This window comes from Mustelus asterias, chromosome 11 (genome assembly GCF_964213995.1).
Source record: "Mustelus asterias chromosome 11, sMusAst1.hap1.1, whole genome shotgun sequence".
Lineage (NCBI taxonomy): Eukaryota > Metazoa > Chordata > Chondrichthyes > Carcharhiniformes > Triakidae > Mustelus > Mustelus asterias.
The window spans coordinates 48,371,187-48,392,155 of NC_135811.1; the positions used below are offsets into that span (position 1 = coordinate 48,371,187).

General features: G+C 43.4%; 1 protein-coding gene across 1 annotated transcript in view; it reads left to right on the top strand.

Annotated features, from left to right (window-relative positions):
* Positions 1-20,969, top strand: part of kif20bb (kinesin family member 20Bb) — a 102,403-nt gene that overhangs the window by 67,461 nt on the left and 13,973 nt on the right. Inside the window, exons 22-28 of the mRNA XM_078224409.1 lie at positions 4,942-5,064; positions 11,079-11,216; positions 11,505-11,604; positions 12,575-12,700; positions 13,188-13,339; positions 15,713-15,868; positions 20,074-20,250. Of these exons, the coding sequence (XP_078080535.1) occupies positions 4,942-5,064; positions 11,079-11,216; positions 11,505-11,604; positions 12,575-12,700; positions 13,188-13,339; positions 15,713-15,868; positions 20,074-20,250 (972 nt within the window). The remainder of the gene's footprint in view (positions 1-4,941; positions 5,065-11,078; positions 11,217-11,504; positions 11,605-12,574; positions 12,701-13,187; positions 13,340-15,712; positions 15,869-20,073; positions 20,251-20,969) is intronic.

Sequence of the window (20,969 nt, forward strand, 5' to 3'; positions counted from 1 at the left end):
TAGACGCTAATCTTGAGCATATTTCCTTTGTTGGACATGGGTTGTGGAGTTTACAAATGGCAAGTTCTGACATGATTCATGAATTGTCTGTTTTGTTGTCAATCACATACCAAAAATGTTTCTTGCTGAGATGACATTTGATGTGTTACAGAAGTTGTCTGCAACCTTGAGTCTCCTCGGCTGACTTGAGAATTCTGTGGCATGAACTCAAAATTTTGGCTGCCCAGAAAAGCACAAGTGTGTGATGGAAAACTTTTTTGAAGTTTTCAAGTATCCAAACTTAGTGTGTGGGTCGTTTAAATATATTTTATTTTAATCACCACAGGAAACTGTAAACCAAAATAATCAAATTGATGGAATGATCCCCAAATGAAGAAATCATCAACACAATTTCTCTTTTTGTAACTTTTACTTTAACACGAACCAACATAAATTAAATATGAAGTAATGAGCAAATAATACTTAAAAAGGAATGTTTCACTTGTATCTTTAGGTCACACACACATTCACATTGCTCCCTGTGTATGACACCAAGTTCCATGCTCTTTATTCGCACAGGATAGTTCAGCAATTCTATAGCTTTCGCGGTTGAATTTTGCAGGTACATTTATCTTCAGCAGGACACCCTTCTATGTACCCTCCCTCCCTTGGCTCACAACAGTCTGAGGGCGTAGCTCTTCATGTTCCTTTTCAATCTCTCAACCAATGATACCTGATTCATGGCTTGGTCACTACTTGGAAAACGCCCAGCTCTTCAGCATCTTTAAGCCTTTCACACACTTTCCTGGTTTTAAAATATCTTTTTTGGCAAGCTTGTAAGTGATAGTGCATGTGAAGGTACGGGAAAGGTGATGATTAGAAGCAAAGTTGCTGATATTTTCCGGTTCGGGAGGGAAAGAGGAAACCATATCAAAGCAGAAATGAGAGAGGATAGTGGATTTGGGCTGAAGCAAAGAATGTTCCACAAGTCCCATGACAAGACGGGCATCGCCAGGACCCATAAGGGTTCCACTTCTTATGTGATGGATGTTAGCAGAGTCAAAGGTTAACCAGTAAAGTTCAGCTGCAAGGGCAGGTGTTGGTGTGGCTAGGGACTGGGCATCTATTCGAGGAAGAAGTGGAGGACCCTCAGGTCATCATGACAGGGGATGAGTGAAGAGAGATTAGACATCCACAGTGAAAACCATGATAGTTCGATAGTGTCTTATCACCAGCTTTTATTGTCTTTTATTGAGAAGCGAAATTGACTTGATATGGCATCTTGTTTACCCTGCAGTCATGAATATCTTCCTTTGACGTCTAAAGCTATGTTAGTCTATACTTCCTCCCAGGGTGTTGCACTTTGGGAATGAGTCTTATCAGCTCAAAATTATCTAGCTTAAATTGCATCTGTCTACTTCCAATCTGTTCAATTTTCTGAAGTTTGCTACCATAATGCTCACTATATGGTGGGGATGTATAATCTAAATGATATTTTGAGGGAAGTGCTGGAACCAAGAGACTGGGGAAGGGGTGTGCTTTTTCACAAACTTTTATGGTGGCAGGCCAAGTTGAGAATGTGGCTAAGAAAGTCTACAAGGTACTGTGCTTTGTACTGTGCAGGCATTGAACTCTAAAATGAAAAAGTAAAACAAAGGTGTTGGGTGATTCTCCCAAAAAAACTGTCAAATTTACATAAAAGCTGGAGTAAATCCTCCTGGTTTTTTCACTGGAGTTTCAAAATTAATCTCCCACATTCTGCACTGCAGTGTGAATCAGTCCAAAAAGCTGGAGGTGGGGCCTATTCCCGCTGGAGAGGCCAGCAGCAGAGTGCTGAGTGGGCCACTGCGCATGCACCGATCTGTCAGATCAGAGGTTGGCACATGCGCAGTGGCTCCTATCTGCCGGACTCCCAATTGCTGGCCAGCCCCGATCGCTGGCCTCCCTCTGTTACTCAGCCCAAAAGTGCAGAGTGGCAGCAGGGCCCTCCCCCTTGGCATTGTCTGATGCCTGATGGGCAGTGCCAAGATGCCCTCTGGGTGTTGGCACTTTTCCCCTTGGGTAGTGCCAGGAGGCCCAAGGTGGCAATGCCCAGGGCACCCCCCACCCCCACCCCCCCCCCCCCCAAGTGCCTGACCCTCTGGGGAGCCTGGGGGGAGGGGGGGGAGAGGTGAGCAGGCCTGAAAATTTCAGTCCCGGACCTGCTAATGGTATTGAAATGATATTTAAATGAGGTTTTGAACATTTTCTGGCGCAGAGCCAATGGTGCTGGAAATCTGGCGTGGGGAGCTCACGAAGCAACCTGCACTCGAATCTCCTGGTCCGCTGCGCTACAAAAAGAGCACAATGGGATGGAAAGGTCGCTGAAGTGGAGATTGTTTTCCTTCAAACAGAGGAGATTAAAGGGGGACCTAATAAAGAGATTCAAAATTCTGATTGCTTCCAGGAGCTTAATTTCCTCTGGCAACTAATTTCGTGAGAAGTCTCACAACACCAGGTTAAAGTCCAACAGGTTTATTTGGTAGCAAAAGCCACTAGCTTTCAGAGCGCTTGCTGCCCCTTTGTCAGGTGAGTGGGCGTTCTGTTCACCAAACAGGGCATATAAAGACACAAACTCAATTTACAAAATAATGGTTGGAATGCGAGTCTTTACAGGTAATCAAGTCTTAAAGGTACAGACAATGTGAGTGGAGAGAGCGTTAAGCACAGGTTAAAGAGATGTGTATTGTCTCCAGACAGGACAGTTAGTGAGATTTTGCAAGCCCAGGCAAGTCGTTGTGGGGGGTTACAGATAGTGTGACATGAACCCAAGATCCCGGTTGAGGCTGTCCTCGTGTGCGGAACTTGGCTATCAGTCTCTGCTCAGCGACTCTGCACTGTCGTGTGTCGTGAAGGCCACCTTGGAGAACGCTTACCCGAAGATCAGAGGCCGAATGCCCGTGACCGCTGAAGTGTTCCCCAACAGGAAGAAACACTCTTGCCTGGTGATTGTCGAGCGGTGTTCATTCATCCGTTGTCGTAGCGTCTGCATGGTCTCCCCAATGTACCATGCCTCCTGCAGCGTATCAGGTAGACAATGTTGGCTGAGTTGCAACAGTATGTACCTGGTGGATGGATAAGAGAGAACTTCAGGAGAACAGTGACCACGACAGCACACAATCCTGCCACAGCAACCTCTGCAAGAGGTGCCGGATCATCGACACAGATGCCATCATCTCACGTGAGAACACCATCCACCATCCAGCAGCTCGGTCAACAGAAAAAATGAAACAATGGAAAAAATAATAAATAAGATAAAATAAAGTAAATGGAAATGAGGTGAAAGTGGAGGAGAAAGTTCATGCTCTGAAGTTGCTTACACTCCATTTAAGTCCGGAAGGCTGTAAAGTGTCTAATCGGAAGATGAGGTCCTGTTCGTCCAGCTTGCATTGGGCTTCACTGGAACATTGCAACAGGCCAAGGACGGACATGTGGACAGGGGGGGGGGGGGGGGTGTTGAAATGGCAAGCGACAGGAAGGTCTGGGTCCTGCTGTCAGACAGACCGAAGGTGTTCTGCAAAGCGGTCACCCAGTCTGTGGTTGGTCTCTCCGATGTAGAGTAGACCACACTGGGAGCAGCAAATGCAATTGACCAGATTAAAGGAGGTGTACCTGAAACAATACTTCACCTGAAAAGAGTGTTTGGGCCCTGGGTTGGTGTACAGGGAGGAGGTAAAGGGGCAGGTGTTGCATCTTCTGCGATTACATGGGCAGGGGTTGAGGTGCTGAGTGTAATGGAGGAGTGGACCAGGGTATCCGAGAGGGAATGGTCACCAGAGTGGATTGTTTTCTGAGAGTGAATTTGGTAGTGGCATCTTGCTGGAAATGGCAGAGGATGATCCTTTGAATGCGGAGGCTGGTGGTGTGAAAAGTGAGGACAAGGCGGAGGAGAGGGGGGTGAGAACAGTGGGTTGGACACGATTGAGAGCCCTGTCAATCTCTGGGTGGGAAGCCATGATTAAGGAAGACATGATGTGGAGATGCTGGTGTTGGACTGGGGTAAACACAGTAAGAGTTTTAACAACACCAGGTTAAAGTCCAACATGTTTATTTGGTAGCAAATGCCATTAGCTTTCGGAGTGCTGCTCCTTCGTCAGATGGAGTGGATATCTTGTTTATAACCTTGTTTATGAGCAGATATCCACTCCATCTGACGAAGGAGCAGCGCTCCGAAAGCTAATGGCATTTGCTACCAAATAAACCTGTTGGACTTTAACCTGGTGTTGTTAAAACTCTTACTAAGGAAGACATGCCAGCACCATTTTGGAAAGTGGCATCATCGGGACAGATGGAACGGAGGTGAAGGAACTGAGAATGGGATGGAGTCCTTGCAGAACGTGGGGTGTGAAGAGCTGTAGTCAAGGTAGCTGTGGGAATCGGTGGGCTTGTAGTAGATACGAGTGGAAGTGCCGGAGATGGACCATGTGAAGGTGATAGAGTGAAAATTTGAGGCGAAATTGATACACTGCTCCAGGTCCAGATGAGAGCCTCTGTCTGGTCTGTAAGATTCTATGAAATTCTTCGTTTTCTAGTGCATTTTCATTTGCAATGTCTTTTATTAGGCCATTGCCATTTTCAGTAGAAGAAAAGTGCAGGTTCGAGTTGCTTGCATAGAGCCCCTCCAAAATAATACCACCACAAAGGAGCAGTGTTGTGGCTCTCGTCTTCCATCATCTATGACAAAAGTTGATAGATGGATTTTCAAAAGAATTCTGTTAAATTCATTGGACCTGTATATATGAGGAAATACATTGCCAAAAGAAATGGGAAGTTTACTTCCAGCAATGGTGGTCAAGTGAGCGAATTATCTCAATTTCCCACTTATAGCACTATGGATGTAAATTAGATTTATTATCTTATTCCCTTATTTCTACTTTTGTTCAAAAAATGTCCTCTGCTACTGCTTATTTTTCAAATTTTCAGATTTCCATAAAACGTGAAGAAGAAAAGTCTCTGAGAAACAAAACTCAAGAATTTGAGAGAATGAAGAATCAAATGACTCAGGACCTTGAGACGAAGGAACGAATGATCCAACAGCTGAAGACGGTATTAACTACTTTTTCAATAAATGCTGCTGAGTGGCTAAATGAGGATGATATATTAATCTATAATCATTTTGTAAATTCTTTCCAATACTTAGCAATATTCTACTGGTGATCCAATTGTAAAATGATCTTCAGTTGCTGTTTGAGGGTGGCACAGTAGGGAAGGTGAATGGCATCCTTCTGCACTGAAGGGATTCTTGTGGGTTATACTGTCCTTTCCCTCTTCTATGTTATTACATTAATTTAAACCACTCAGTTAATTTTGTTGAAGAGTTTTAGTCTTGTTTCTGGATTTCTATAGATTCTCAAACTTTTGAAACTTTAGTGACCGTTTCTTTAAAGCTTTGCTGAAAATCCTTTGTCCTCTTGTACACTTTTGGGGTGGAATTTTCCCCCTCACCTAGGGCAATGAACTGAGACAAGTGGGCTGGGACAATGGCTGGGAACATATTGGGATGAAAACCAACCTGTTCCTGCTGCTGTTAAAGTTCCCGGAAGCAACTGGGCTGCCAAGTGGAGACCACACATCTGTGGCAGACTGGTAATTGAACCTGTTAAGGAACCAATTCATTGGTATCTTCTTGAGGTTTTTAGATTTTTCAAGAGACAGGAGCTCGATGGCATATCAGTGACTGGAGTTAGCATCCATTACAAGTAGCAGCATTGCAGTACAGGGAAGGTGAGAACAAATAAGAACATAAGAAATAGGAGCAGGAGTAGGCCATCTAGCCCCTCGAGCCTGCCCCGCCATTCAATAAGATCATGGCTGATCTGATGTGGATCAGTACCACTTACCCGCCTGATCCCCAAACCCTTAATTCCCTTACCGATCAGGAATCCATCCATCCGCGCTTTAAACATATTCAACGAGGTAGCCTCCACCACCTCAGTGGGCAGAGAATTCCAGAGATTCACCACCCTCTGGGAGAAGAAGTTCCTCCTCAACTCTGTCTTAAACCGACCCCCCTTTATTTTGAGGCTGTGTCCTCTAGTTTTAACTTCCTTACTAAGTGGAAAGAATCTCTCCGCCTCCACCCTATCCAGCCCCCGCATTATCTTATAAGTCTCCATAAGATCCCCCCTCATCCTTCTAAACTCCAACGAGTACAAACCCAATCTCCTCATAATCCAAACCCCTCATCTCCGGTATCAACCTGGTGAACCTTCTCTGCACTCCCTCCAATGCCAATATATCCTTCCTCATATAAGGGGACCAATACTGCACACAGTATTCCAGCTGCGGCCTCACCAATGCCCTGTACAGGTGCATCAAGACATCCCTGCTTTTATATTCTATCCCCCTCGCGATATAGGCCAACATCCCATTTGCCTTCTTGATCACCTGTTGTACCTGCAGACTGGGCTTTTGCGTCTCATGCACAAGGACCCCCAGGTCCCTTTGCACGGTAGCATGTTTTAATTTGTTTCCATTGAGATAGTAATCCCATTTGTTATTATTTCCTCCAAAGTGTATAACCTCGCATTTCTCAACGTTATACTCCATTTGCCATATCCTCGCCCACTCACTCAGCCTGTCCAAATCTCTCTGCAGATCTTCTCCGTCCTCCACACGATTCACTTTTCCACTTATCTTTGTGTCGTCTGCAAACTTCGTTACCCTACACTCCGTCCCCTCCTCCAGATCATCTATATAAATGGTAAATAGTTGCGGCCCGAGTACCGATCCCTGCGGCACGCCACTAGTTACCTTCCTCCAACCGGAAAAACACCCATTTATTCCGACTCTCTGCTTCCTGTCGGATAGCCAGTCCCCAATCCACTTTAACACACTACCCCCAACTCCGTGTGCCCTAATCTTCTTCAGCAGCCTTTTATGGGGCACCTTATCAAACGCCTTTTGGAAATCCAAAAACACCGCATCCACCGGTTCTTCTCCATCAACCGCCCTAGTCACATCTTCATAAAAATCCAACATGATCGTCAAGCACGACTTTCCCCTCATGAATCCATACTGCGTCTGATTGATCGAACCATTTCTATCCAGATGCCCTGCTATCTCCTCTTTAATAATGGATTCCAGCATTTTCCCTACTACAGACGTTAAGCTGACCGGCCTATAGTTACCCGCCTTTTGTCTCCTTCCTTTTTTAAACAGCGGCGTAACATTAGCCGTTTTCCAATCAACCGGCACTACCCCAGAATGCAACGAGTTTTGATAAATAATCACTAACGCATCCACTATTACCTCTGACATGTCTTTCAATACCCTGGGATGCATTCCATCCGGACCCGGGGACTTGTCCACCTTCAGTCCCATTAGTCTACCCAGCACTGCCTCTCTGGTAACATTAATTGTATTAAGTATTTCTCCTGCTGCCAACCCTCTATCGTTAATATTTGGCAAACTATTTGTGTCCTCCACCGTGAAGACCGACACAAAAAACTTATTTAAAGACTCAGCCATATCCTCATTTCCCACTATTAACTCCCCCCTCTCGTCCTCCAAGGGTCCAACATTCACTCTAGCCATTCTATTCCTTTTTATATATTTATAAAAACTTTTACTATCATTTTTTATATTAATTGCTAGCCTAGCTTCATAGTCTATCCTTCCTTTCTTTATCGCTTTCTTAGTCTCTCTTTGTTGTTTCTTAAATTTTTCCCAATCACTTGTTTCTCCACTATTTTTGGCCACTCTGTACGCAGCTGTTTTTATTTTAATACTCTCCTTTATTTCCTTCGTTATCCACGGCTGGTTCTCCCTTTTCTTACAATCCTTGTTTTTTGCTGGAATATATTTTTGCTGAGAACTGAAAAGGATCTCCTTAAAAATCCTCCACTGTTCCTCAGCTATCCTACCTGCCAGCCTGCTCTCCCAGTCTACCTTAGCCAATTCATCCCTCATCCTATCATATTTCCCTCTGTTCAAACAGAGGACACTGGTTTGGGACCAAACTTTCTCCTCTTCCATCTGAATCAGAAATTCGACCATATTGTGGTCACTAGACCCAAGAGGGTCCTTCACAATAAGATCCTTAATTCTACCTACCTCGTTACACAATACCAGATCCAAAATAGCTCGTTCCCTCGTCGGTTCCGTAACATGCTGTTCAAGGAAACTATCCCGACAGCATTCTAAGAACTCTTCCTCCATTCCACCCTTACCGACTTGAGTCTGCCAGTCAATGTGCATGTTGAAGTCCCCCATGATTATTGCCGTTCCGTTTTTACACGCATCCCTTATCTGCTTGTTTATAGCCCTCCCTACCTCAACATTATTATTTGGGGGCCTATATACCACACCTACTAGTGTCTTTCTCCCTCTACTATTCCTCATCTCTACCCATAATGATTCCACGTTTTGTTCCTCAGAGCCTATGTCATCCCTCAGTACTACCCTGATATTATCTCTTATTAATAGCGCGACCCCACCACCTTTTCCTTCCTGTCTATTCTTCCTAAACGCCTGATACCCCTGGATATTCATCTCCCAGTCCTGGTCACCTTTCAGCCACGTTTCTGTAATGGCCACTAGATCGTACCCACTTGTGCTGATTTGCACCATCAACTCATTTACCTTGTTCCGAATGCTTCGTGCATTCAGGCAAAGTGTCCTTATTCCAGCTTTTATCTGGACCCGCTTTGATGAGTCGCGAACACCCTCTCCCTCTACTCCCTTATCTAAATTACCGCCTTCATTCACTTGCACCCTCTCCTCTACCATTAATTTTGTAATTCCCCTTACCCCTGCATCCTCCCCCCCCATCAATTAGTTCCTTGATCCTAGTCAACTCTTCTAGCTCCCCTCCCCCCAACCTATCCAGTTTAAATTCTCCCCAGTAGCCTTAGCCAACCTACCGGCCAGGATATTGGTCCCCCTGTGATTCAAGTTCCACCCGTTTTTTGTATACAGATCACCCCTGCCCCTAAAGAGGTCCCAATGGTCCAGGAACCTGAATCCCTGCCCCCTGCACCAGTCCTTCAGCCACACATTCATCTTCCACCTCACTCCATTCCTGCCCTCACCTTCCCGTGGCACAGGCAGTAATCATGAGATTACTACCTTTGCTTTCTTCTTTCTCAGCTGTCTCCCTAATTCCCTGTACTCCCTTTTCATGACCCCTTCTCCCTTCCTACCCACATCAGCGGTACCAATATGTACCGCTACCTCAGGCTCCTCTCCCTCCCACCTCAGGATTTCCGGGACGCGACTAGCGACATCCTGGATCCCGGCCCCAGGGAGGCAGACCACCATGCGAGACTCCCGCCTACCTCCGCAGAAACGCCTGTCTGTCCCCTTCACCATCGAGTCCCCGATTAATACCGCCTTCCTCCTCTTTTCCTTAGCCCTCTGAGTTACAGGGCTGGACTCCACTCCGGAGACACGGCCACTGCTGCTTCCCCCAGGCGGGCTGTCCCCCCCAGCAGTACTCAAGCAGGAGTACTTGTTGTGCAGGGGCAAATCCACCGGGGTGCTCTCAACCACCCTAGCCTTGCCCTTCCTGGCTGTCACCCACTTGGCCTCCTCCCGTGGCCCTGATGTGACCACCTGATGATAGCTCTTGTCTATCACCTCCTCATTCTCCCTCATCAGCCTAAGATCCTCGAGCTGCAGTTCCAGCTCCCTAACACGGTCCCTCAGGAACCGCAGCTCGACACACCCTTCACAGATGTGGATGTCCGGGAGGCCAGATGCCTCCAGGACCTCCCACATCCTACACTGGGAACAACACACTGGTTTCACACTCATACTGGACACTTTATGTCAAGTAAGACAGTGAAAAGTTAATAAGAATGTAAGGAAACAAAAACTCACCCCTGCTCGTCCAAGCCCTGTGAGCCAAAGCCCTGACAGCTCACTCAACTTCCCACTCACTCTGTTGCCCGCTACGATGCTGCCCGCTGTATACTTTGGTGCGCTTTTAAACCCTCCAAAAACTTCCCCAGGCCTCTCCTGGGCCTACTTCCGGTTTTGAAAAAAACCTCCGATTTTAAACCCAAAATTAACTGAAAAAATAATTAATTAATTAAAGTCAGAAAACCCACTCTCTTACCCTCAGCCTGCTCCTGGGAACAATGCCTGCTCCTGGGAATAACGACCAGCTGTATGCTGGGCAAACTTGTTGAACACATCAAGCATTAATATGTGTGCTGCAAGTTGCAATGGATCTTTGCTCAGCCATAAACCCAGAGTGGCATGAGGGTGTAAGGAGGCTATGGACGAGGAGGGCGTAGAGGGGCATCAACCAGTCTCATGCAGGGTACATTACCCACTGATACTCTGTTTCCTACAGATGTTGGAGCATCAATGTCACCAAAGACTGCCATCCAGGAAGGCAGTGAAGGAGCTGTGTGCTATGATAGAGAAAGATTTCAGCTTGATGGGGAAGTAGTAGGCACCCATTGCCTGTGGCTATGAATGTCGCAGTGCCTCTTGTACATATCTGGGTCAATTCAGGCAGCCTCTGGTGGCAGATAAAGTTCAATGTAGAGAAGTGTAGGATGATGCATTTTGGTAGGAAGACCATGAAATTTGACATGGGCTACAGACCAAGACATGGCTCCTGATTCCTGTGTGGAATCGGAGCACTGAGGCAGAAGGGGCATAACAACAACAGCTGAATTGAAGCATGCCATTGATGGGAAGCTGAGCATTGTAGTGTTTTTTGTTATATAGTAACAGTGCTTGGCAGCAATTCTGTGCTTGTTCCCCTATTCGTATTATGTTAGCTTATCCTTTTTTTGCACATGTTTTTTAGTATTTACAAACATATTGGTGTCGTAGCTAACCCTGTTCAGGAGTGTGCATCGGAAGGGTCGTATGACTCGATCGCCCAATGGGAAATGAGCACAGGAATCTCTGGACGGAGGACGGGCTTTTGCAGCCAGATAGATCCTAGAGCTGAGAATGAACACTTTGATTACAGTACTCTGGATATAGTTGTAAATAGTATCAAACCCATTGTTTGTTAGCTTACTAATGGTCACCGATTATTGCATTTACTATAACATGAAAGAGATTTTAATTTACTAACATGTTTTATTTGGTTTTAGTTATCGCATAATGAAGCAGATTTGAGAAAGAAGGTAGAAGTATTAACGATCAGCTTAAATGAAAAAGATACTGCTTTAAAGAAACTGGAAAAGGACTTGGGTGATAATAACATCATGCATCAAATAAAGGCACAACAGGTCAGTGTGGTCTCAGAGTTTAATCTACACAAATGTAACTGATGTTTAAAACGTTAACAATCTGTTCAAAAATCAGCATGGAGGTTTTTGATCATAACCACTAAACTTAAATTGGTTGAAGTTATAACTGCTTAGTAATTTGCTGAAGTGCCTTTTGTGTTCTTTAAATTGTATTCAGATTTGTAATTTTGTTCTTAAACATAGTCTTCAATTTATTTACATGAAATGTTTTTGGCAAGGTAGCATTGGGGTTGATATCTACATTACTTTAATGATGTTGATGACTAGGGTTCAAGTGAAGAGAAATCCACCCAGGAACCATGCATCAAGTTGTCAACTGATAAAAAGGCAGAGGAAGCCGTACATCTTTTACAAACCGCTTCCAAAGGTATTTATAGAACTGTGAAGTGCAAATCGGGTGTCATTCAGATGCTTCCTGCTTTATTCTGAATGCTGAGGATATTAAATTGCTTGTAGCCTCGGGGACTGTTTGAAAGCTTGTTGATAAAATGAAGACATATTAAGTGCAATTAGGTTTGTGTTTTTGCTTCCTGCATCTTTTATTCCACTTAATCATTTTGCATAGCAAGTTGGCTAATTTTAAGATGGAATTCTGGTGCATCTTCTACATTTAAAATAATATATTATTATTTATGGTGAGTAAGTATAAGGAGGAGTTAGACAGATTTTAAATTGGTAATGGGTTGAAGGGTTATGGGGAGAAGGCAGGAAAATGGGGATGAGGAGCATATCAGCCATGATCGAATGGCGGAGCAGACTCGATGGGCCAAATGGTCTAATTCTGCTCTATATCTTATGAACTTATTTACTAAAATCTGCAGATTGCAGGATATTTTACATGGCATTTTATTATCAATCAGCATTAAGTTCGGAGATAATCTGGAAAGTAGATCTGTTACTTTCCATGCATATATGATTTCTATGATTCTTTCTATATTTTGGAGCTACACCAGTGGAGTCCAGAAATTTCACAGATTTCTGTGATAAGTGTATGTTTCTCCCTAGTTGACTGTTGCAGATCCAAGCTTTCACTCATGGTGACAAACTAGGTTATATTGAAATATGGCAACTTTGTAGATGAAAATATTCTTTAAAAATTAGAATTGTTAGGTGTTTTAAACAAGGTCTTTGTGACTCACTAATTTTGGAATTTACTAGCGTTAATAAAGGGGCTATATCCATTGACATTTCATTTGTTGCCCTGATACCTCCAGGTCTTAACACCACTGCACGATTATTGCTTTTTATCTCTAACTTTGAAATGTCTCCAATAATTAGAGTTCAAATCTGTTTCTGTGGAACTGTTGTTGACCATCTATTTCCTAATTCATGTCAAGAACTTCAGATAAAAGAGCAAATAATTCAAGATATGAAAATTGCATTAACTGAACAAGATCAAACCCAAGTTGAGCAAGATGAAATGCTTGAGGCCAAGTTGAAAGAGATTGAAGAATTGAATACAGGTGATTGCACTATCACAGCTATATGGGGGATTTTTCATATTGGCAGCTGGTGCCCATCAAATAACATGTAAAGTGGAAAATTAATTTGTGTGGTGTTTCTTTTTAAATTGCTGCATAACTAGTAATTTGAGATGAATAAATACAGCCCCAAACCAACAGGGCAAGCTGCATGCTCTTTTAGCAGTTGGACTTCTAATAACTATGGTAAACAGAATGAGATCTGCTGTTTTTATTGTGTAAAATTAATTGCTATGACTTTGTAAAAATTATTATTTTTTTAAGTAAACTTGAAGAAATCAGGTGTCATGAGACCCTTAACAGCTGATTTATGCTTGTGCGCTGTTCTATGGAGGATGCTGTATGCTGACTAGAGACGCTTCAAAAGTTTTACAATTAACTCATTTTATTTTTCAGTTGAATAGAAGAATTGCACATACACATAACTGATTATTCTGGATTGTTTTTTAAATATATTTCCCCTGTTTAGAATTGGAGAAATGGATACAGTGTGCCAAAGAATCGGAGAAAAAGTGTAATACACTTGAAGACAGCCAGTTGGTGAAAAATGCAAATAAAGGCGATAATATCCAATCAGGACAACTGCAAAAAGAAATTGAAGTTTTAAAGCAGCAGCTGGTGGTAAGTTTTCTGATCATGGGCTCAGTGGTAGCACAATTGCGTTTTGATGCACAAGATTATGGTGCAGTTTCTATTTCAGAGACGTAAACAATTTGGTGCATTTTCGGTGTATTTCTCTGGTGCTGTCTTCAAGTGAGATGTTAAATTGAGGCCCTGTTTGCTCAGGCAGACTTACCGACCCCGTTTCACAATTTGAAAAGAGTAGATGTACGGGTTAGGTTAATTGGCCATGCTAAATTGCCCCATACTGTCAGGGGAATTAGCAGGGTAAATACCTGCGGTTAAGGGGATGGGGCCTGGGTAATATTATTGTCGGTGCAGGCTCGACAAAGCACACCGTTTATAGAGAAGGAAAGGAGAGAGTACAGAATATAGTGTTACAATCATGGCTAGGGTGTGGAGAAAGTTCAACTTAGTGCGAGATAGGTCTGATGGCAGCAGGGAAGAAGCTGTTCTTGAGTCGGTTGGTATGTGACCTCAGACTTTTGTATCTTTTTCCTGATGGAAGAAGGTGGAAGAGAGAATGTCCAGGGTTCATGGGGTCCTTGATTATGCTGGCTGCTTTGCCGAAGCAGAGGGAAATGTAGACAGAGCCAATGGATGGGAGGCTGGTTTGCGTGATGGATTGGGCTACAATTCTCAATCTTTTGTAGTTTCTTGTGGTCTTGGGAAGAGCAGGAGCCATTCCAACCAGAAATAATGCTTTCTATGGTGCATCTGTAAAAGTTAGTGAGAGTCGTAGTTGACATGCCAAAGGAGTGCAGTGCAGAAGGAGGCCATTCGACCTATAGAGTCTGCACCAACTCTCCGACAGAGCATCCCACCCAAGTCTTATTCCCATAACCCCACATATTTACCCTGCTAATTCCCCTAACTGCACTCGTAAATTCCCCCTGCTTGACACTGTTGTGCATTTCTACTGGGGTCTTCTGAGCCTGACTTTCACAAATGTGCGCAGTACAGTATCCATCAGGAAATTTTGTCAGAACAGAGTAGAGTTGAGGGAGATGAGGCACTTCCCCTTTTTACAGCACTGGCTGATGTACAGTAAGTTGGTCCAGCTTGAATGTTAGTAAATGGGTGGTGGCGGGGACAGGTAGTCGGAGGTCAGTAGTGCAGTTATCAGATTTTAGACTACGCTTTAATCAATCTAATACTTGGTGTCAGATAAGTACCTCAGAAATAGCCAATGTCTCTGATTCTGACTCCAAGTCAGAGACATTGAAACTTCTAATGCAATTCCCACGTGAGTCTGCACGTCAGGACTTTCACAGGGTACCGACGTACATCCTCAGTCATACATCCAGTCTCCAATGATCTGGGGATTGGAAGGCTTGGCCTGTGGATGTGTTACAAAGCACTGACTAGATTCATGACTAGCAAAAATGGTTGTTTTGTGGCTTGTGCTCGTTGAGTGTAACAACTGTTATCAGGATTGTTTAGAAATGAAACAGAATTTGCAACTGGGTTTCTGTTATTTCCCTTTTGAAGTAGTGTTTCATTATTTTGACAATGGTTACAATGAGAAATTAAGTTCAGTTAATTCCATTATTTTTGCATGGTGACCTGAACATATCGAATATTTCTGTTACATAAATCTAACATTTTCATCATATTTTATGGCAATTTGTTTGTAAAAATCAAAAATTCAGCACTGTTCTCTCTCGGCTTTCACTACCTATTGCCGGTTGTTATTGAGATGGTTGAAGAATTGAAGAAAACGTTTGCCTGTTTGTTTTAATACATTGATATTAAAGGTCATTGAGTGTCTTTAAGACAGAGATAGATAGGTTCTTGATTGATAAGGGGATCGGGTTATGGGGATGAGAAAAAAATCAGCCATGATTGAATGGTGGAGCAGACTCGATGGGGCGAGTGGTCTTATTCTGCTCCCATGTCTTATGGCAGTGGTTCCCAAATAGTGTGGTGCACCACACTGGTGCAGCGAGAGAGGATGGCAAGTGTGGCGGGAAGATTCAAGGACAATCAAAGAAACATTTAAACATGGTTTAAACAAGCATTGTTTTATACTTTCTGGATATCCCATGATCATATTATAAAGTAGTTGTCTTCTATGTTATGAATCAAGCACTGCTGGGAGTTGGTTTTTTTTTTGTTGAATGTATTTCTTATCAATAAAAAATTCGGTGTGGCGAGCAAATTTTTATTCTGAAAGTGCGGCCCAGTGAAAAAAGTTTGGGAACCACTGACTTATGGTCTTATTTGAATCTTAATTTTGGTTTTATCATGCTATTGTATACCAGTATTGTGACAATACTCCTATAAAATCACCATGTAGCTGGTTAGCTGAACTTTAAAATGTTTAAAATAAGTCAGTGAACACTGAATGAAATGGATTAAATTCTTTTTCAGGAATTAGAAGATGAGCACAAATGTAATCGAAAGAAATGGCTAATTGAGAAAATGGTCCTTATTCAGCAAGCAAAGGAAGCTGAAGATTGGCGCAATAAAGATTTGAGAAAATGGACGGAAGAAAGAGATCATTATTCTAAATTACAATTAGAAATGGTAAGGAAAACCTGGTCTGTTTTAATCGATTTATATGATATTGCCAAATAAAATATTTTTAAATCTGTACAAAAATTGGCTCCATAGGCTGCAGCCATAACTATATTTTTTGCAAGTGGCCTCTTACAGCAAATTTTAATTGGTATTTTTAAACCAAAACACATATTGAACAATTCTCATTTAATTTAGTTTCAAACACTATCTTCATTAGGTTTCACAGGGATGGTAGGGAGGTGTTAAATGGTATTTAATCATAAACCTATTGAAATTTCACCTTTCCGATGGGCTTTCTCGGTTTCCTGTATTCTAGCTGTAAAGTATCCCCATCCCAAGAATTGTCTAAAACCACGTATTGGTCAAACTGTGTTCCAACCTGAATGGAATGTTATGGTAAAGCCATCAAGATTATTTGGGAATTTCAAGTCTCATCTAGCACTATGTTCAACTACACTCCCAACATTTGTGTTTAGCTTCTACTGATGCAACTTTTGAGCATTTACCAAAGCTGTGACTTAAATTGGACTGCAGTGATAATCAAGGACCATGCAATCAAGTTTGCATGGGTCAATTTTGTGCAATGCTTTTGGCTCCATCTTTCATATAAAGACTAATCTTTAATTTGCACTTTAAGCAAGGCTAAGCCAGATTGTCCCTTTTTGTTCCTGATATCAGCCAGGCTGGATTTGGCAAAAACTAACAAAAAAGGTCTATCTGGCTTACTCAACCAATCCAGTAGCTTCTTTTGAAACTGACTGACTTTTCAGCAGATAAGAGAGAAATCTATGTAGGTGAGAAAAGTTGCCATTTCCAAGAGCCACTTCGGAGGAGAATTCTTCCATCCCGCCCACTACGGGAATCATAGCAGGCGGGAGGTGGACCATGCAAAGATCCATTGACCTTGGGCAGGATTCTCTGGTTTTGGGGTGAGCGCGGCCAGAGAATCCCACCTCAGATCTTTGATTCTGATCTCCATGCAGCTTTCATCTGTTGGAGATGACAGCATTATGCAAACAAGAAGGCAGATTACTATCTGAATGGCTGTAAATTGGGAGGGGGCAGTGTGCATCGGGACCTGGGTGTCCTTGTGCACCAATCACTGAAGGTAAGGATGCAGCTGCAGCAGGTGGTCAAGAAGGCAAATAGTATTCATTGCGAGAGGTTTTGAGTACAGGAGCAGGGATGTGTTGTTGCAATTATACAGGACCTTGGTGAGGCCACACCTAGAGTATTGTGTGCAGTTTTGATCTCCTTTTCTGAGGAAGGGTGTTCTTGCCCTCAAGGGAGTGCAGCGAAGGTTTACCAAGCTGATTCCAGGGATGGCGGGACTGATGTATGAGAAGAAATTGACTAGGTTAGGATTGTGTTTTCACTGGAGTTCGGACGAATGATAGAACATAGAACAGTACAGCACAGAACAGGCCCTTCGGCCCACGATGTTGTGCCGAGCTTTATCTGAAACCAAGATCAAGCTATCCCACTCCCTATCATCCTGGTGTGCTCCATGTGCCTATCCAATAACCGCTTAAATGTTCCTAAAGTGTCTGACTCCACTATCACTGCAGGCAGTCCATTCCACACCCCAACCACTCTCTGCGTAAAGAACCTACCTCTGATATCCTTCCTATATCTCCCACCATGAACTCTATAGTTATGCCCCCTTGTAATAGCTCCATCACCCGAGGAAATAGTCTTTGAACGTTCACTCTATCTATCCCCTTCATCATTTTATAAACTTCTATTAAGTCTCCCCTCAGCCTCCTCCGCTCCAGAAAGAACAGCCCTAGCTCCCTCAACCTTTCCTCATAAGACCTACCCTCCAAACCAGGCAGCATCCTGGTAAATCTCCTCTGCACTCTTTCCAGCGCTTCCACATCCTCCTTATAGTGAGGTGACCAGAACTGCACACAATATTCCAAATGTAGTCTCACCAAGGTCCTGTACAGTTGCAGCATAACCCCACGGCTCTTAAACTCCAACCCCCTGTTAATAAAAGCTAACACACTATAGGCCTTCTTCACAGATCTATCCACTTGAGTGGCAACCTTTAGAGATCTGTGGATATGGACCCCAAGATCTCTCTGTTCCTCCACAGTCTTCAGAACCCTACCTTTGACCCTGTAATCCACATTTAAATTAGTCCTACCAAAATGAATCACCTCACATTTATCAGGGTTAAACTCCATTTGCTATTTTTCAGCCCAGCTTTGCATCCTATCTATGTCCCTTTGCAGCCTACAACAGCCCTCCACCTCATCCACTACTCCACCAATCTTGGTGTCATCAGCAAATTTACTGATCCACCCTTCAGCCCCCTCCTCTAAGTCATTAATAAAAATCACAAAGAGCAGAGGACCAAGCACTGATCCCTGTGGCACTCCGCTAACAACCTGCCTCCAATCCGAAAATTTTCCATCCACCACCACCCTCTGTCTTCGATCAGACATGATGTTCAACCGGGATATTGGGTTCCTGTCACACTATTTGTAACTCCCACAGTTGCGTGGACCTGCAGAGTTTCACTGGCTGTCTTGTCTGGAGACAATACACATCTTTTTAGCCTGTCTTGATGCTCTCTCCACTCACATTGTTTTGTTTCTTAAAGACTTGATTAGTTGTAAGTATTCGCATTCCAACCATTATTCGTGTAAATTGAGTCTGTGTCTTTATATGCTCTGTTTGTGAACAGAATTCCCACTCACCTGAAGAAGGGGCTTGCAGCTCCGAAAGATTGTGTGGCTTTTGCTACCAAATAAACCTGTTGGACTTTAACCTGGTGTTGTTAAACTTCTTACTTCGATCAGACAGCCAGTTACCTATCCAATCGGCCAACTTTCCCTCTATCCCACACCTCCTCACTTTCATCATAAGCCGACCATGGGGGACCTTATCAAACACCTTACTAAAATCCATGTATATGACATCAACTGCCCTACCTTCATCAACACACTTAGTTACCCCCTCAAAAAATTCAATCAAATTTGTGAGGCACGACTTGCCCTTCACGAATCCGTGCTGACTATCCCGGATTAATCCGCATCTTTCTAAATGGTCGTAAATCCCATCCCTAAGGACCTTTTCCATCAATTTACCAACCACCGAAGTAAGACTAACCGGTCTATAATTACCGGGATCATTTCTATTCCCTTTCTTAAACAGAGGAACAACATTCGCCATTCTCCAGTCCTCTGGCACTATCCCCGTGGACAGCGAGGACCCAAAGATCAAAGCCAAAGGCTCTGCAATCTCATCCCTTACCTCCCAAAGAATCCTAGGATATATTTCATCAGGCCCAGGGGACTTATCGACCTTCAGTTTATTAAAAACTGCCAGGACATCCTGATGGGGGAATCTCCTCGAGACTTATAAAATTCTAACAGGACACTGACAGGGTAGATGCAGGGAGGATGTTCCCGATGGTGGGGGAGTCCAGAACCAGGAGTCACAGTCTGAGGATACAGGGTAGACCATTTAGGACCTTCACCCAAAGAGTGGTGAGCCTGTGGAATTCATTACCACAGGAAGTAGTTGATGCCAAAACATTGAAGGTATTCAAGAGGTGGCTAGATATAGCACTTGGGGCGAAGGGGATCAAAGGTTATGGGGGAAAGCAGGATTAGGCTATTGAGTTGGACGATCAGCCATGACCTTAATGATTGGTGGAGCAGGCTCGAAGGGCCAAATGGCCTCCTCTTGCTCCTATAATCTGTGTTTCTATATTATCAAAAGAAAGTTGCAGTGCACTTGAGATTTTCCCCCCCCGTAGACTGATGGAAATTGCTTCTAAGTGTCAGGTTGCTTCAGTGGTAACAGTTGGGTCTGATTCCAAGTTATTGATTTCAAGTATCAACACAGCATGAGCCCATAATTTAGGCTGTTTCAACACAGTACTGAGGGATAAGTGAGTGCTGCTTTCTCTTTTGATGAAATGCTAAATCAAAGCTGCTTCATCTGATTCAGGTAAATATAAAAGATTCTATGAAACAATACTATCAATAACCTAGCCAACAGATATCAACCTACCAAGAAAAAAGATTAATTGGGCATTTATCTCACTTTCTGTTGGTGTTTGCAAATTGGCTGTCATGTGACTGCTAATTTGTTGGCTGGGAATATTCTGAGGACGGAAAACCCCTATATAAATGAAACTCTCCTACATATAACAGCAATGATAAGTATTCTAAGCAGTTTACTTTTTCTTGGTTAAGGAAAATCTAGCATCTGAGGTAATTGAGAAGGATAAGAATCTGCAAAAATGGCGAGAAGAACGGGACAACTTGGTAAAGGAGCTAGAAGTGAAACTTGGACATCTTATAACCAGCAATAAACAGAAAGATGAAGAAATAGAAAAACTCAAGGCTTCTGCAAAAGGGAGCCTAAGAGAGGTGAGAAGAGTGTGCACATGCATGGGCCTGCGCACGTGCTTCTGGCTGGCTTAGACAAGTCTTGCTTATAAAAAGAACACTAGATATAATAACACATGGAATTGGTGGGAGCGGCTTTTCATTCTGAAGGGATTAGACTAAATGGGCTGTTGCGTTGTGATGTCCAAAGCCAACATATATGAAATTAAATAGTGAATTAGTGGGGTGGCACGGTAGCATAGTGGTTAGCACTGCTGCTTCACGGCTCCAGGGACCTGGGTTTGGTTCCCGGCTCGGGTCACTGTGCGGAGTTTGCACATTTTCCCCGTGTCTGCGTGGGTTTCCTCCGGGTGCTCCGGTTTCCTCCCACAGTCCAAAGATGTGCAGGTTAGGTTGGCCAAACTAAATCGCCCCTTAGTGTCCTGGGATGCGTAGGTTAGAGGGATTAACGGGTAAAATATGTAGGGGTACGGGGATAGGGCCTGGGTGGGATTATTGTCGGTGCAGACTCGATGGGCCGAATGGCCTCTTTCTGCACTGTAGGGTTTCTATGGTTTCTATAGTTAATTAAAAATCACTGACAGTTGGATCTCATTACTATGGTGGTTGTCTTTACATTTGGAACTTGGGAATTAAAATATTTATTTTTAGCGTTTGGTAACAATTTGTTTTTGAATTTTATGTTTAGAATCATTATTTTAGCTCAGGAATGAATTAACTGTATGGAACTTTTTTTTTTT